The following is a 14,897-nucleotide window of genomic DNA, read 5'->3' as shown; positions in this document are numbered from 1 at the left end:
TGAAATTGCTCATGATCAATTCACTGATTCTCCTCGCCTCCTCAAAGTTGTGCTCTCTAACATCAACTGTGATGATACTATCATCGTCCACACTCCATATGCCCTGCTTGATAGCATGGCGATATCCAACTGCTCTGCCCCGGACAGCAAGCTCAGTCGAGCTGCAAACTTGTGACCTGAACTGCGTACAGTGTGGGAGGAGCATGACAGTGTAAGAAGAAGTGCATCCGAGCCGACGACATGTGCATCGCCGATGCACTCCATCCCAAGCTCGTCCTCAGCAACCTTGGCAAGCTTTCCTTTACAGTTTGGCCTAGAACACGAACGTCGTAGATTAACATGGCCGCCAGCCAGGCGCTGCAGTAGCTCACCGCCGGCGTGCGGTTGTACTTCCAAGGCCACGCGCGTGACTGGCGTCGCCGTGGGCTACGAGGTGCCCACGCGGGCGCCGGTGCAGCTCGCAATGGACGCGAGTACGTGTGCGCGTGCGCGAGTCCACGGCCAACTCCCTCGCCGTGCTCGCAACCTCGTGCCCGCCGACGGCCCTGCAGTCGGTTGGCCATTTTCCTGTCCGGTGAAGCCCGCGCTGGCGGCGGCGGCGAGGTACGATACGAGCTGGCGGCCCTACGGATGCTTGCCCAGACCAGAGCGTGCGAGGGCTGTCCTCGAAGGAAGCAGCGATGGCGTTCCCCGCATCCTCGGCCGGCGAGCCCGCCGGTGTGCTCCACCCCGTTCCAGAGGCGCGACGGACTTGGGCCTCCGGCCTCCCCCACGCCAAGGCACTGGCGGGGCCTCCAGCTCGCGCTCGGGCTTCGCCTGCATGACAAGGACGACCAGGTCCTCGCTCGATCTAGGCCACGCGAGACCAATCCAACGGCTGATGGGTACCAGAGGTGGACGGTATTTGAAATACCGTCCACCCCCGGTCGGCATTCCGAGTGCCGTCCTCCACGTGTCGTCGCGCGGACGCCGCCTTGGTTCGCCGGGGAGCCGGCGTCCGCCGGGGCTTCGGTCGCCTCCCTCTCCGCGCGAGCACCTGGGGTCGTATAGCGCCGGCGCGGCAGGCCGCAATCGTCTGCGATGTGCCCGACCAGGTACGCCGCGTCCTCGGCGCCGTCCGACGCGACCAGCGCGCAGCGGGGCATGGCGTGCGCGGTGGGCCCTGATGCCCGCGGCCGGCGCCCAGGTGGAATCGCCACACGCGGCGCCCATGGAGAGCTCGCCGTCAGCCCTGGCCAGGGCCAGCGACCAGGCCGACCTGCGCCGTCGTCGCGCGCCGCGCTTGACATTGGCGCGGACGGCCTCGTTGCTGTCCTCTAGTGCGTGGGGGGCGGGAATAAGCCGGGCAAGAAGATGTGTATGGCCTTGTCTATATCGGAAACGGACTGGCCTTTCTTAACTGCAGTCAATAGCTGACATGTGGGGGCAGACAAATTCCTAACATCCCGTGTCGGACTGGAGACCAAAATTTCTGTCTACAAAGGCATACCAACGGGGCCACGGGGGTCCTCCACTCGACCGATCTCCAAGTTCGACGGACAACGGTGTCCGGCCACAGCAAGAGAATTCCATCGATCATGGACTCCTCCGCCGACGTAAACAGCAGCGACCTCTCGCCGGCGGTGACGGAGGGCAAAGAGGTGGCGGAGGTAGCGAGGGGCGGCGGCGCGGCGCGCGTGCCGGCGCTCGCGTCGAGCTGGAGACCAAAATTTCTGTCTACAAAGGCATACCAACGGGGCCACGGGGGTCCTCCACTCGACCGATCTCCAAGTTCGACGGACAACGGTGTCCGGCCACAGCAAGAGAATTCCATCGATCATGGACTCCTCCGCCGACGTAAACAGCAGCGACCTCTCGCCGGCGGTGACGGAGGGCAAAGAGGTGGCGGAGGTAGCGAGGGGCGGCGGCGCGGCGCGCGTGCTGCGCAGCGAGAGCTTCCTCGACGCGAGCGCCGGCACGCGCGCGGCACCACTTCGTGGACGTGCAGGGGGAGGCGGAGGCCATGCTGTTCCTGGTGTCCGTGCGCGAGGACCAGCGCCGCATCGTCGTCGTCCGGAGGGTTTCTTAGGGCTTACTAGCTAGTACGTACCTGCTGCTTTGCATTGGCGCAAGACACCACTACATACATATGATCTATATTATTATAATAGACTATTGATGGGGAAAAAAAGACAATTACTCATGCTGAATTTAAACCCAAACTTTGAATCTGATGAACATGTTTCACCACAACGAATCTTAGCTCATTTCACTAAAGCAAAATTACTCTAACAATAATATCATCATAGATAATTGTTCCTACCGTACCAGAAGTGCCCGGAGATCGCCAGCCCGACGCCGTCCCACGTTCCCAGTGGGTGGACGGTTGGTATCCGAAATAACGACCACCCCTGATGTCGCGCTAATCGCCGGCGCCTCCGCTTAATGTCGTGGCTCACCGGAGCTACGCCGTGCGTCGAGCACTCCCCTGAGTCCGTCCCTCCCCACCTCCCTGGTCGATGGAGGCGTAGGACCGCGGCACCATGCGAGTGGGCAGGCATGGCAGCCGGCAGACAGCAGAGCGGAAAAACCACTTGTATAAGCGACCGCGGGTGTAGTCGTTGTGCGCCGTCTGCTTTGGGATGGAGTAAAAGGTGCCACTGTGTAAAGCAACATGCACGCGCGTATATTACTTTTCAAAAGAATCCGGGCCCATTCGGTCAAACCTGCCGGGAGTGTTTTGTGCCTGGTGAGTCTCCTCCCACTTTGCCTGGCACAACTCTCGCCGTTGCCTGGCGGTATACCTCTCGAGGCACAAAATTGAATCGGAAACCCTAGCCTCCATTTGGGTCGCCGCACATCCGCATCTTCTTCCCCAGTAGCCTGCGCTGCCAAATTTCTTCCCATCCTTGCCTGCACAGCGCCCCCAGTAGCCTGCGCCGCCAAATTTCTTCTTGCTTCTTCTTCCTCCGGCTCTCTCCACCGTCCAAAATCCACACTTTCCGTTTCAGCCTCGTAGATATGTGGTTTGGGAAAGCGATGGAGAATCGAGGTTCCCCCTTGTCCCCCTGGAGGTCCCGAACAGGTTTGTCCTCCCAGATCTAACTATATTTTTCGAATTACCTTTCGTTGCTTCACACATCTGGTAGCAGCTGTCAAGATTCATTCGTTTCGTTCATCTTGCCCAGATCTTGAACTTTCTATTTAGATAGGGAGTGATTCAACCTAATGGTTTGGGCAAAATTGGCCCCTGGACACTGTAAAAGTGTGGCATTTGCCACAAGCCATTAAAAAAATTTGCCTTTGCTGTGAGCCATTACAAATCTGTGTACATTTGCTAGAACACACTATGATTAATATAATATCATTTCCACCTCAAACAGGTCAGATAATACATGATTGAGGACAGTTATACCCCTGTCCCTTGAACAGGTTATATTGCACTTATAAAAGCATGTCCAGCAACATAAAAACACATGGTTGAGCCCCATTTGGCTATCAAGTACACCAATACAAAATAGCATGGTTTTCAGCCACATTTGGCTTTGAAGTACAGCAATAGAAAATGACATGTTTTACTTCAAATCCGCATATTACAGGTCCATAACTGAAGAGCAATGATGCCATTGAAGAACATGCCACAGCGTAGAGCCTATTTTTTCTTGGACCTGACAACTTTCAACTTTTTTGCATTTCCCTTGTCAACATCAATTGGAGATGTAGATGCACTTTCAAAAGGCTCTATAGTGCCTTCAAATAGCATCCTCTTGCGGCTGTAGATGAGTACAGAAGCATGTCAAGTAAATAGAAATAACAAATAGGAACACATAAAGAAGTATGTCAGGAAGCATACCCCCTTGTCATAGGACTTGGAGAAGAAACAGGAGTGATGGCCCTTGTTGGTGTAGATGGTTCTAATTCCATCAATCTCCTTGACATGCTGCATGTATAAAGAACAATGTGAAATTGCAGATTTAAAAATATGCAATTCCAGATTTTGAAATATGTATTTGGTTGCACCTTCTTGTAACAGGGCTCGTTGTAGAAGCATTAGTGATGGCTCTAGGTGGTGTAGAAGCACTAGATGGAACTACTGTCACATTTTTCTTGCCTCTCTTTCTCTTTGGCTTTGGAGGGGCAGGTGGTGGTGCATCAGAATCATAAACATATTCATTGCAAGTTTTTGCCATATGTCCAAGCTGGTTGCACCTACTACATTTTGTGGTTTTTTTAGTGCCCCCTTCTGCAGCTGATTTGAACCTTCTCTTTCTTGGCCTGCCAGCTGCCCGTTTTAGAATTGGAGGCCACAACTTGAACCCGAGATCCACTTGAGGCCATTGGTTCCTATCTGTCATTGGCTTCACAGACTTTCTATAGGCTTTCTTGAACTTTGCCACAGAGTAGTAATCATGAACATAATCTTCTATGTTATAACCCCGAATTGAGGTAATAATGCATAGGGCATGTGTACATGGTAGACCAGTAACTTGCCAACGTCTACAAGTGCATGTTCGCTCTTGAAGATCAACGGTATGCCTCCAATGAACTAGATCTCTAGTGACACCTTCAGCTTCACCTAACATTTCAGCATTTGAACCACCATCTTTGTGTGAATACCTCCATATATATTTCAGCCCCCTGCTCCTTGCATTAAGGTCCTTCATGACGTTAGGTAATATCTTGCCTTCAAGCTTTCTAGCAATTTTTCTTCTCAAGAACATTTTCTCCATGCATAGCTGTCTTATCCTATCCATGAGATCAACAACATTCAATGATTTTTCATTCCTAATCCAGCTATTGAATGTTTCAGCAATGTTATTTGTTACATAGTCACACTTGCTTGCTTTAGAAAACAAGTGCCTTGTCCAAAGGTGCTTATGGTTCTCATGTATCCATTTCATGGCTTGAGGACATGCTTCATACATCAGATTGTAGTGCTCTTCAAACCTGTGCTTTTGAAAAGATCTACATGCTGGCCACAAGTGCTTCTCAAATACCTCACCTTGAAATCTTTTCTGAAAATTTGCAACTAAATGCCTCATGCACTCCCTATGCTCAACCCCATTGTTGAACACTTGAGTAACAGCAGAATCAATTCCTTTGCCAGCATCTGTTGAAATCACTAATCCCGGAGGTGACCCAATTGCTTGATGAAGTCTGCTGAAAAACCAAGACCAATTTTCAGTTGTCTCTGACCCAAACACGCTGTAACAGACAGGGAACATCCAATTATTCCCATCAATAGCAGTCGCAGATGCAAGTTGACCCTTCCATTTTCCAGTCAAATGGGTGGAGTCCACACCAAGAAAAGGTCTGCAACCATCCAGAAACCATCCACACAAGATTTCAATGCAACAAACATTTTAGTAAATCTCATTTTCTTCCCAACTTGCTCATACTCAATGTCCACCAAACTGCCGGGATTGGTCTTCTCCACCTCAGCCTTGAAACTCCAAACATGTTCAAAACTATCATCCCACTTCCCTTTCAGCTGTTCCAAAGCCATTTTTCTTCCATCCCACACTACCCAATATGACAACTGCAGGTGATATTGCTCCTCTAGCCTTTTTTGCAATGCTTTTGCCCCAATTATAGCATCTTTGGCAAGCCAATCACGAACTCTATCCTTGACCCAATGGTTTGTTGCCATGCAGTTCTTCTCAACTTTTCCTGTACTTTGACAAGTGTGAGCATGAGGCATCTTCTTTATCTGCACCAAAATGGAAATAATCAGTTCAACAAATCTGCTGCAAAATTTTAGCAAAAAAAAAAGAGAAAACAATACCTTCCAAGTCCTCTCGTCCTGCAATCGTGACGCATGTATCCGCCACTTGCACCCTTTAGCCTTGCAATAGGCTCTATACCGTGTTGCCTCAGAATAGGGAGCTGCAATTTCATATTCACCTTTTATTGCATATTGTCTTATAGCTTTCTTAAAAGTATCGCCATCCCCAAAAGTTATACCAACTTCTATTCTTGGATTCTCTAAGTCAGTTGCATGGACAATATTCTCACAGCCCCATGCATCATCCACAACTAATTCATCCTCCAAGCCAACATACTCCCTATTTAGACCATCATCATCTAGTTCAGAGTCGGATGAATCAGAAACTGGGTCCTCATCATCCAGACCAACATACTCTACCTCATCATCCACCCATGGCACTTCATTGTTGTTATGGATAGAAGGCTCTACAAGGGATGAGGCTATTTCAAGTGGGGGTTGTGCAATAATTTGGTTAGCTGGGATATCAGTGCTTCCTTGCAACACACAAGGCATGCTCTCCAACCATCCAACATCATGCATGACTTCTAAATCATCCTTTCTCAGAACACGGACTTGTACAGATAGCCTCCTTGACTCCCAATACATGTCAATTGCATGAAGCAATTTCTGATCAGAAGTGATCTCTTCATAAGTACAACTCATTTTATCCCAAAATGTGACACGTAATTTATGTTTAGAGCCAAGTTTAATTTCTGCACTAATGTCAAGCAGCAAATCATTCCAATTTGTACTATCCCTGTCTAAAACCTTAGGAATGTTACATGCTTCACAATATTCACGACCATCATCATCATTAAATTTCACATAAGCACCTACTCGGGCAGCCAGCCTGTAGGATGAATTGGGATCCATCCTACACACATAGCAACCAATTTTGCCAATGAAAAAAAGGATATCAATCTACAAATAGAAGTAGAATCAAGCCTACAGTTAGCTCTAACCCTAGGGAAAATGGCAGAAATCTTACCCATCGGGAACCCATAAAAGATCGGTGTGATCCTCGGGAAAAATCTCGCTCAAGAATCGTGGAGGCGCCATTTGAATCGGGGAAAATCAGCAACACTTCTCCACCCCTTGTCCCACTCGCCGCAGCCCCGAGGGCCACTGGGCGGCAGCCCCGAGCGCCCCGTGCGGGCGTGCGGCGACGTGTGCCGGCCGCCAGCGGCGCAGGTCCGGGCGCCGGCCCTGAGCGCCCTGTGCGGCGCGGATCCGGGCGCCAGGCCCCGAGCCCTCTGTGCGGCGCAGGTCCGGGCGCCGGCCCCGAGCGCCCTGTGCGGCGCAGGTCAAGCAAAGGCGCAGCTGCAGCAGGCGGCTTGCTCTCGGCGGCGGAAGCAGAGCTGGCAAAGGGTGGCCGCTGGTGAGCTCGTGCCGATGAGATTTGACGGAGGGGAAGCTGGGGAGGGTGCGATTCGATTCAGGCCTGGGAAAGGATAGGGATAAGGGGTATAATCGTCATTTTGTGTGGGCTTCTATTGCAAATGAATATAATAAGGGATTCGGTGTCTTCAAGCTAAATGCTACACATTTACGGTGTGTCATAGCAAAGGCAGGTATTTTTAGTGGCTTGTAGCAAATACCACACATTTCAGTGTCCAGGGGCCAATTTTGCCAATGGTTTGTGGCCATTTGTGCACTTTTTCCTTGCCAAACCAGCAATGGTTCCTCTGGTACATTAAGAAATTTTAGTTTGCAGAATTTTCTACAGATGTTTTCCTTTCGGAAGAACTAGGCATAAGTTCGTGTTTTCCTTTTGGCAGAACCAGGCATCCATGGATTTGCTCGAAAAGGTAACCAAAACAAACCCAAAAAACGCAATTAAATCAAGTAGATTGATTTCGTCTTGTTGGTGACACATTTTACAATACGTAGGGGAAAGTATTGACTTATTCAACTAGCTTGAAGATGGGGTAAACACTTGGGGAGATCTAACGAGGTAATCACCACTGAAAATAAATATAGCTATAAGATTGTTTATATTGATCTGAATGTTTGGACTATCCATTTATTACTGTAGGCAGTGGTCAACCCACTCCCATTGCATTACTTTGGTACAATTTGAGAACAGAGCTATCAACTTCTGGTTCACTATCACACACCCTAGTTGATGCTATAACAAGACGGAGCATGTAGTTGGATGATTTGGCATATAGGAAAACTGCAACACGCTGGAGGCATTTCCTATCTCCACGCTTTTCGTTAAATCAAGACTATAATGTGCTCCAACCTAACAGTTCAGTAACTGATATATCTTCCCTACACTCTTTTATCAAAATAGCAACTCCAGAATTGATGACTCTTTTTATTTATGCAGATCACTGTGCCTATTTACTGTGAAGGGGTTTGGAGCCCATGGACCTGGGAAGCCTACAATCTGATGGGTTTGTCCCTTTTGGCCATCTTTTCCTGTAGTAAACAGCAAAATTGTTTTTTAGCATTCACTGACCACTAGAAAAAGCCACAACACAAGTAAAATAATGACAATCTGCAAACAGGTACCTCTTCTTGTAACTCTGATTATTTGAAGCACATCCACAATTACCAAGAGAGGTTGGGATTATCTCGTATTGCACTGCAATGTCATCATTGATCTTCTGTGGACCATCATTGCCACTTTCAGTATCCTCTCCATCCTCTGATTCACCAAGTTCTACAATTCTATCATCTTCTGCTGCATCAAGGTCGTTGTCATCTACACAATAAGCCGATTCCTCCTCACTGTCAGTGTTGTACCCTTCAACTCCTTCCTCAGTATTAACCACAGATGCAGAGCATGCTGGCAATGCTGTGAAAAATGCAAGGTTCATAGATGCAGAGTTCGAATTAAGACTAAAACACAAACTGCAAGGTTCACAGAATTGCGTGGCTTTGTAGAAATGAAATATAACACCTTCTCCACTAGCCGACTGTCCTTCTGTAGGCTGCAGATGCGGAACAAACACTTCATCACTAGCAGATGGACCTGGAGTCAAAACACCACGGAGCAGGTCTTGGAAAGGTCCGCTGGGGACGAAAGCTGCAGGGGGAGGGGGGGATCAGACCCAGCTGAATAAAAACATATGCTGCCACAAGCAAAAAGGAGATGATGGAACCTGAATGGAGGTCTGATGCTTTGTAAGTGTTGGACATTGCAAACAAATGTGGATGTTGCATCTTTGGGCCATAAATTGCAGTTGGGTGCAATTGGGCGCGAAATTGAGCGCAAGAAGCAAATTCGGAGCCTGGGATGACAAAGGGGGTGGGGCAAGGCGGAGTTGTAGGCCATGGAGGGTGAGATACAGTTACCTGGAAAGGTGCATTGGTCCATGGCGGTGGAAAGGTGCATTGGTCCATGGCACTATAGGGTGTGGGATAAATCTCCACCATATAAGAACCAATAATAAAAATCCAAATAACACGATTGGATACAAAGAGATTAGAGAGCAGCCAGAAAATATATTCAAAGGCATATAATCCACATGGTCAGCCAAACTACCACTAAATTTTTCCCTAACCTTGCATGTCCCAACAATGCAATCTGATGTGATGCAATAGTGTACTTTCCTGACAACCAACGGGTGACCTTATTCATGCAGGATGACTATAATGTCTGTGATCAAGTTTCTAATTCTTTTATATTTATTTGAGAAGAATGCAAGCGGATCCACTTTAGGTATAGGAATCAATGCGATTAGAAATAAACGAATACTCGTACTAGAAGAACAACAGGGTGGTTTTAGTTATCAAGAATGACCGGGACGCTTCGAGCATTTGAACGAATGACCTAGGGACAAGAATGTACGATCTCAATTTAACATTGACCAATAATAGTGAAAAACATCAATGTTTGGATAAAAATAGAATGATCATGGAACGACAGATAGGACATGGTTAGCTGATTATGGTGGAGAAAGGTATGTCAAGAAAACCGACCAATAGTTTTATTTAAGACTAACATCCTTATTTTGATTCTCAAGACAACAAGATTTAATAATCCATACATCCTAAATGGCGAACACAAAACCTCTCATATTTAGGGTGTGTATCTAAACGGCTCAAACTTTGGTATTCAAAGTTCAATCAAACTCAACGGTTTTTTTTTGTTTAACTTTGTTTTACTTGAGTAACACCTATGTTCAAATTCCAAATTTCTCGATGGTTTTATAAGAGACATAGGTCAAGTCATATATTGTTAACAATTTTAAAATATCGTCCGTAATTAGATGGAGATGGTTCTATATACATATATATATATATATATATATATCATCAGGAACTAGATTCACTTTTCTTTTTCCTAAGTCAACTACATTCAAGATGAAAATTTGCATAAATTAGAATACCATAAGTAATACACAAATTTGAGCCAACTTTCCTAAACTACGATTCCAAGCTAACGTAGAAAAGCTTTAAGTTTTTCTTAACAGCTGTACAAAAACAGAGTTCAACCATATTAACCATAAACCAAATTTCATTTCTAAACTTGACTGGCATAGACTATGAACCGGTTTCTCCTAGTATTGTGAATTTGATGAAAAGCGATGCAGTAATATGTGAGGAAATTTATATAGACATGACACACAAAGCAAAACAAATGTATGACATGATACATGGATGACATGCACGTCCTCACAAAAGAAACGTATTTTTGCCAATCCAACTATGGCAATATACGGATATCCTTCGGTGGCACAATACGTACTCTCCCTATATACTAGCCGTTTACTATTAACCTTTCCTACGTAAACGGGGTTAGTGTACCTGCAGAACAATCACAATATATATATTCACACTTACTTAATGCCTGGGAGTTAGTTGAAACTATATTTACAGCCACCTGACATAACCTACACTATATAGGGCTTACGATCTAGTCTCTCCTAATCCCTTAATCGCAAAGGAACGTAGATTTCTGAAATTTATTTTTAGTTTTGAAAACACCAAAATAATATTGCTGGTACCCCCCTGGTGCATTTCAGTTCTGATACCAGCTGTGACAGACCTGCCGAGTTAAAACGCTTAATTAAGCGTAACCGCCGTCCTTTGGCGCATTAGCTCAATTAAGTGTAACTTGACAGGCTGCTTCCAACCCACAGGCCGATCGAAACACACCAGAAGTCCCGCACAAAGGCGAGTGCAGAAGGTACCAGCAAAATAACAATATTACAAAAATAGAAAATAATAGCAAGACTTTTACAAAGCAGCTTAAATTTAAAATTTACAAATGAAATGATAGCAGTGGACGAGAATCTAGCTTATAGAGCATTTTTACTCGAAAGTAAACAAAACGAACTAAATAAGCCGAGGACTACCGAGACGGGAAGACGAGGCGCCACATCGAGCCCACCGATGTGAGACCTAGTTAGCTTCTATACCTGAAACAGGGTAAACAACAAACCCTGAGTATACTAATACTCAGCAAGACTTACCCGACCAGTGGGTATAACTTAGCCCACATACCTAGACATGCAAGACATTTGGCTGGTGGTTATTTTGCAGAAATAGCTTCTAAAAGTGGATCCTTAATTTCAATATTTTAGCTCCAAATTCCATATGCTTAAACCATTAACTAGTATTTGCACCTTCTAAGCAACCATAGCAAACATTGAAATATTAAATCAAGATAATTAATTTCTAACCATCATTTAAATTTCATATAGCATCACTACGATGTGGTGCTGTGATCAAGGTGAACATATCCGAGATGCGACGTACGGCGGATCAATCCGTTTTAACCTTGCAAGGTGGACCTAACCAACACGGCACGCAAAAGCCCCGTCGGACCCCACGCACCAACCTTTCCCCTCCTCGCCTCGAACTACAGGAACAAGCCCAACGACATATGGTCAGCCGAGCTCAACGTGAGACCACCAAAAATAAACATATGCAACCCAATTCTCCGCGACTACTCGACTCGCCCCAGGAGTTGGGTACGGGTTCATGTACTTTCGAAGCAAAGCAGTACTCGGCTTACCGGTTTCGACTACCTCCTACTCCCGGCATGCGGTTAGTACAATTCAAACTCGATCACAGGGCCAGGCAACGAACGGTCCTTAACCGACACAGGCGGGGCTAACCTTTTTCCCCGCCCGGTCTCCAAGTACTATATCAATTTCAACAACTCATGTACTGGAATATAAATATACAACCTAATTCTCGCGAGTAACCGGCAATTACTCGACTTCTAAATGTCCTATATCTCGCGAGTGCAAAAAGTCACTCGTCTTCTATCGAGAACTATTAAGCATGGCATTTCTATCGTCCCATACATGCTAGTACAACCCGAGGAAACCTAAGGGATCATGCAACTAGGGTTCCAAACAAATCTTAAACCTAATGCACAAGTAGTAGTAGAAACATCATCATAGGTGGGATAATTTGAAATAAAAGGACGTGCACCGGGGCTTGCCTGAGGGTAACACTAAGTCAGTATTAATGCTATCAAGGCCTTGGGCCCTTCCGACCTTGGGCCGGGTCTTCCGTTGCGCCAACTGGTCCTTCTCTCTTTAGGATACATCCATCAAACACCGTCTTGGGGTTCGACTCCATACCGCGTGCTTCACATCCACATGTTGTACATCTAGCGTACCTAAATGAGGTGCAATGATGCATATGTATGAATGCATGAATAATGCAATAAAAAGTGGAGCAATACAAGCACAAGGTCGATATTGCCTAACTATAAACAACTACACCGGCGGAGGTTAATTAAACCTTACATGAGTCTACACAAAGTTAACCCAACTGGTTTTGTATTTTTTTAGAACTCTCCTAACTCCAACTATGCATTTTTAAACTATAAAAGTATTTTATCTAGCACCATTAAAATTACATGTAAAAATTGTCAAACAACACACTTTATAGTTCTATCCTACCGAGCATGGAAATATAAAGCTAATAAACCTAGTTTTACATTCACCACCGTTCAAATTCGAGACCAAAAATCCGGAGTATCCGGGAATATACCCGGAGTATCCGGGACAACATTTTCCGGAGTATCCGGCCACCTTCTCGGAGTATCCGGACTCCCAAATCCGGAGTTTCCGGGCCTATACCCGGAGTTTCCCCCGGAGTGTTCAAAACCCGGAGTTTCCGGGCTTATACCCGGAGTCTCCGGGCTTGACAGCATTTTCGCCCCAAAAACCGAAATCTTAATTTTTGGCAAAACCACCCCACCAAATTTGAAACCCTCTTGAATCCTAGTTGAAGAATGCATATAGAGATGATTGACCCAAGGAAATCACCTAGAACATCCTAGAAACATAGATCGGGGCGGCACAAGTTGGTGTACCTTGAACGTGCTTTTCTCCGCGCGAAGAACTTGAAACCGAGAGCACCCCGGGAAGAAATACGTGGGGAAGATGGTCCTCCACGCGGATTCGAAGTCTCTTTGGTCTTGGGATCGATTCGGGGTGGGGGATTTGGAGTTTGGGATTTGGGGAGAGGGAGAGCTTGTGAGGGAGAGGGAGAGCTCAAGAGGGAGAGGGAGAGAGTGCACGTGAGGGTGAGGGGGAGTGTGAGCTGTGAGGGAGAGAGAGAAAGGGTGAGATCCCTATTTAATGATTGTGTGGCCTAGAGTACAAAAATTACATGAACTAGGAACTCCATGTCCGGAGTATCCGGGCAAATTCCCGGAGTATCCGGGGTGTTACAGAGGGAAAACCGGACCGCCAGAAACCATAGGAGGCATGACACCCAATCGATGGTACCCGAAGCTGGACACTCCATCCAGCGCCGCCGCATCATTGAAGCCTCCACTCAGCGCTGGCACATTTCCACTGCTGCGGCTCGGAGTGCAGGAAACCGTCGATGCGGCAGCCGCGGTACCCAATCCATGGTACCCGAAGCTGGCTCCTCCACCCGGCGCCGCCGCATGCCCGGCGCCGCCGCATGGTAGACTGCCTCGCTACGCGACTGGGCATCACCGCCGGGCACTTAAGAGGGGGGGATTTGCGAGAAGCAAGCACAACGGTGTTGTTTTCTGGTCTAATTGGGTTTGTCATTGAGGAAATTGGTAGCAATCTGGGGCTTCTGAGAGCTCCGTCGGCAACAATGGCCAAAAAGACTAGGGTTATGGAGCACCCGCCTGGTCAAGAGGATGTGCCTTGAAACCTTTCGAAACCAGTGAGCGGGAGGCAGAAAATCTTGTTGCGCGCATCCATGGCGAAAATAGCCTAAAAGTGAGGCACAACCGTTTGACCATGGTGGGGGCAGCTGGGATAAAAAAAATATACAAAACAGATAAATCCCAGGTGCAGCGGGACCCATGACCGGGGAAATCTATTTATCGCATATGCGATTTCTCGTCACCACATCGCAGAAGAGCCGCCACCGCGCCTGTTCATCTTCTCCGTTGAGGTAAGCAGTGGCCGGAGCTTGGGGAGGGGGAGAGGGTGCTCGGGAAGGGGTGGTAGGTGGGGGGAGCGGCTGCCGGCGAGGTCGCCGGCGGCCGGGATGGTGGAGGGCGACGGCGGAGCTTTAGGGTTTCGGGGAGCTCCATGGCCGCCGGCGATAGAAGAGGAGGGGCTCGGGCGGCGGAGGATGGGCGACGGCGGAGGCACCGGGGGCGGCGGCGGAGCTTGGGGAGGCGGCAGATGGCGGGGGAGCGATGGGAGAAGCCTTCTACGATGTGTTTCTTCCCCCTCGCATATGCGGGGAATAGACGCCCCCCCCCCCCCCCCGGACCACTACCAGATGAAAAAAGCGACCAATGAGATGCAATCTGGTAAGCACCCACGGTCGCTTATACAAGCGGTATTGCATTTGGCGGATGCACCGCGGCACAAACTGAGCAGATCTTGCGGCCTGCTGCTCAACTTGTAGAACAAAATTCGGGTAGTATTACGATCCCAAGTTCTGAATCGTCGGAGCCACGAAGACACAACACAGTTGCTGCACTTAGCTGTCCTCTAATTTCCTACGACGCCGAGAAGAAATTCGTGCTTACAAAAGGCGAGGTGACACCATTTCATCAGTAACGTTGGCCCCGATGCTATTGCACTGAACTTGCCTTATTAGCTTGTAGAATTATTTCCAGAATTCTTTTCTTTTTTACAGCGATGCTTTTGAGCCATCATAAATGAAAACGAGATGCTTTGAGTGGTATTTCCTTTTCCCCGTTGATATAAGGAATCTAGGATTTAAATTTGATTTG

The 14,897-nt window shown here is 47.6% G+C and overlaps 2 protein-coding genes across 2 annotated transcripts; both read right to left on the bottom strand.

Annotated features, from left to right (window-relative positions):
• Window positions 1–3,731: 3,731 nt before the first annotated feature.
• Window positions 3,732–6,793, bottom strand: LOC120681345. The gene is made up of 5 exons (XM_039962846.1): window positions 5,765–6,793; window positions 5,379–5,689; window positions 4,977–5,292; window positions 3,833–3,919; window positions 3,732–3,752 (listed from the first exon to the last, which is right to left on the bottom strand). Exons 1-5 carry the CDS (start codon window positions 6,617–6,619, stop codon window positions 3,732–3,734), a joined length of 1,590 nt encoding a protein of 529 aa, XP_039818780.1. The 5' UTR covers window positions 6,620–6,793.
• A 930-nt stretch (window positions 6,794–7,723) lies between these two features.
• Window positions 7,724–9,074, bottom strand: LOC120680680. The gene is made up of 4 exons (XM_039962188.1): window positions 8,857–9,074; window positions 8,655–8,780; window positions 8,264–8,549; window positions 7,724–8,170 (listed from the first exon to the last, which is right to left on the bottom strand). Exons 1-4 carry the CDS (start codon window positions 8,915–8,917, stop codon window positions 8,089–8,091), a joined length of 555 nt encoding a protein of 184 aa, XP_039818122.1. The 5' UTR covers window positions 8,918–9,074; the 3' UTR covers window positions 7,724–8,088.
• Window positions 9,075–14,897: the final 5,823 nt, after the last annotated feature.

Source organism: Panicum virgatum, chromosome 7N, assembly GCF_016808335.1.
Source record: "Panicum virgatum strain AP13 chromosome 7N, P.virgatum_v5, whole genome shotgun sequence".
Taxonomy (NCBI): Eukaryota; Viridiplantae; Streptophyta; class Magnoliopsida; order Poales; family Poaceae; genus Panicum; species Panicum virgatum.
This window is presented reverse-complemented; position numbering and strand designations above follow the sequence as displayed.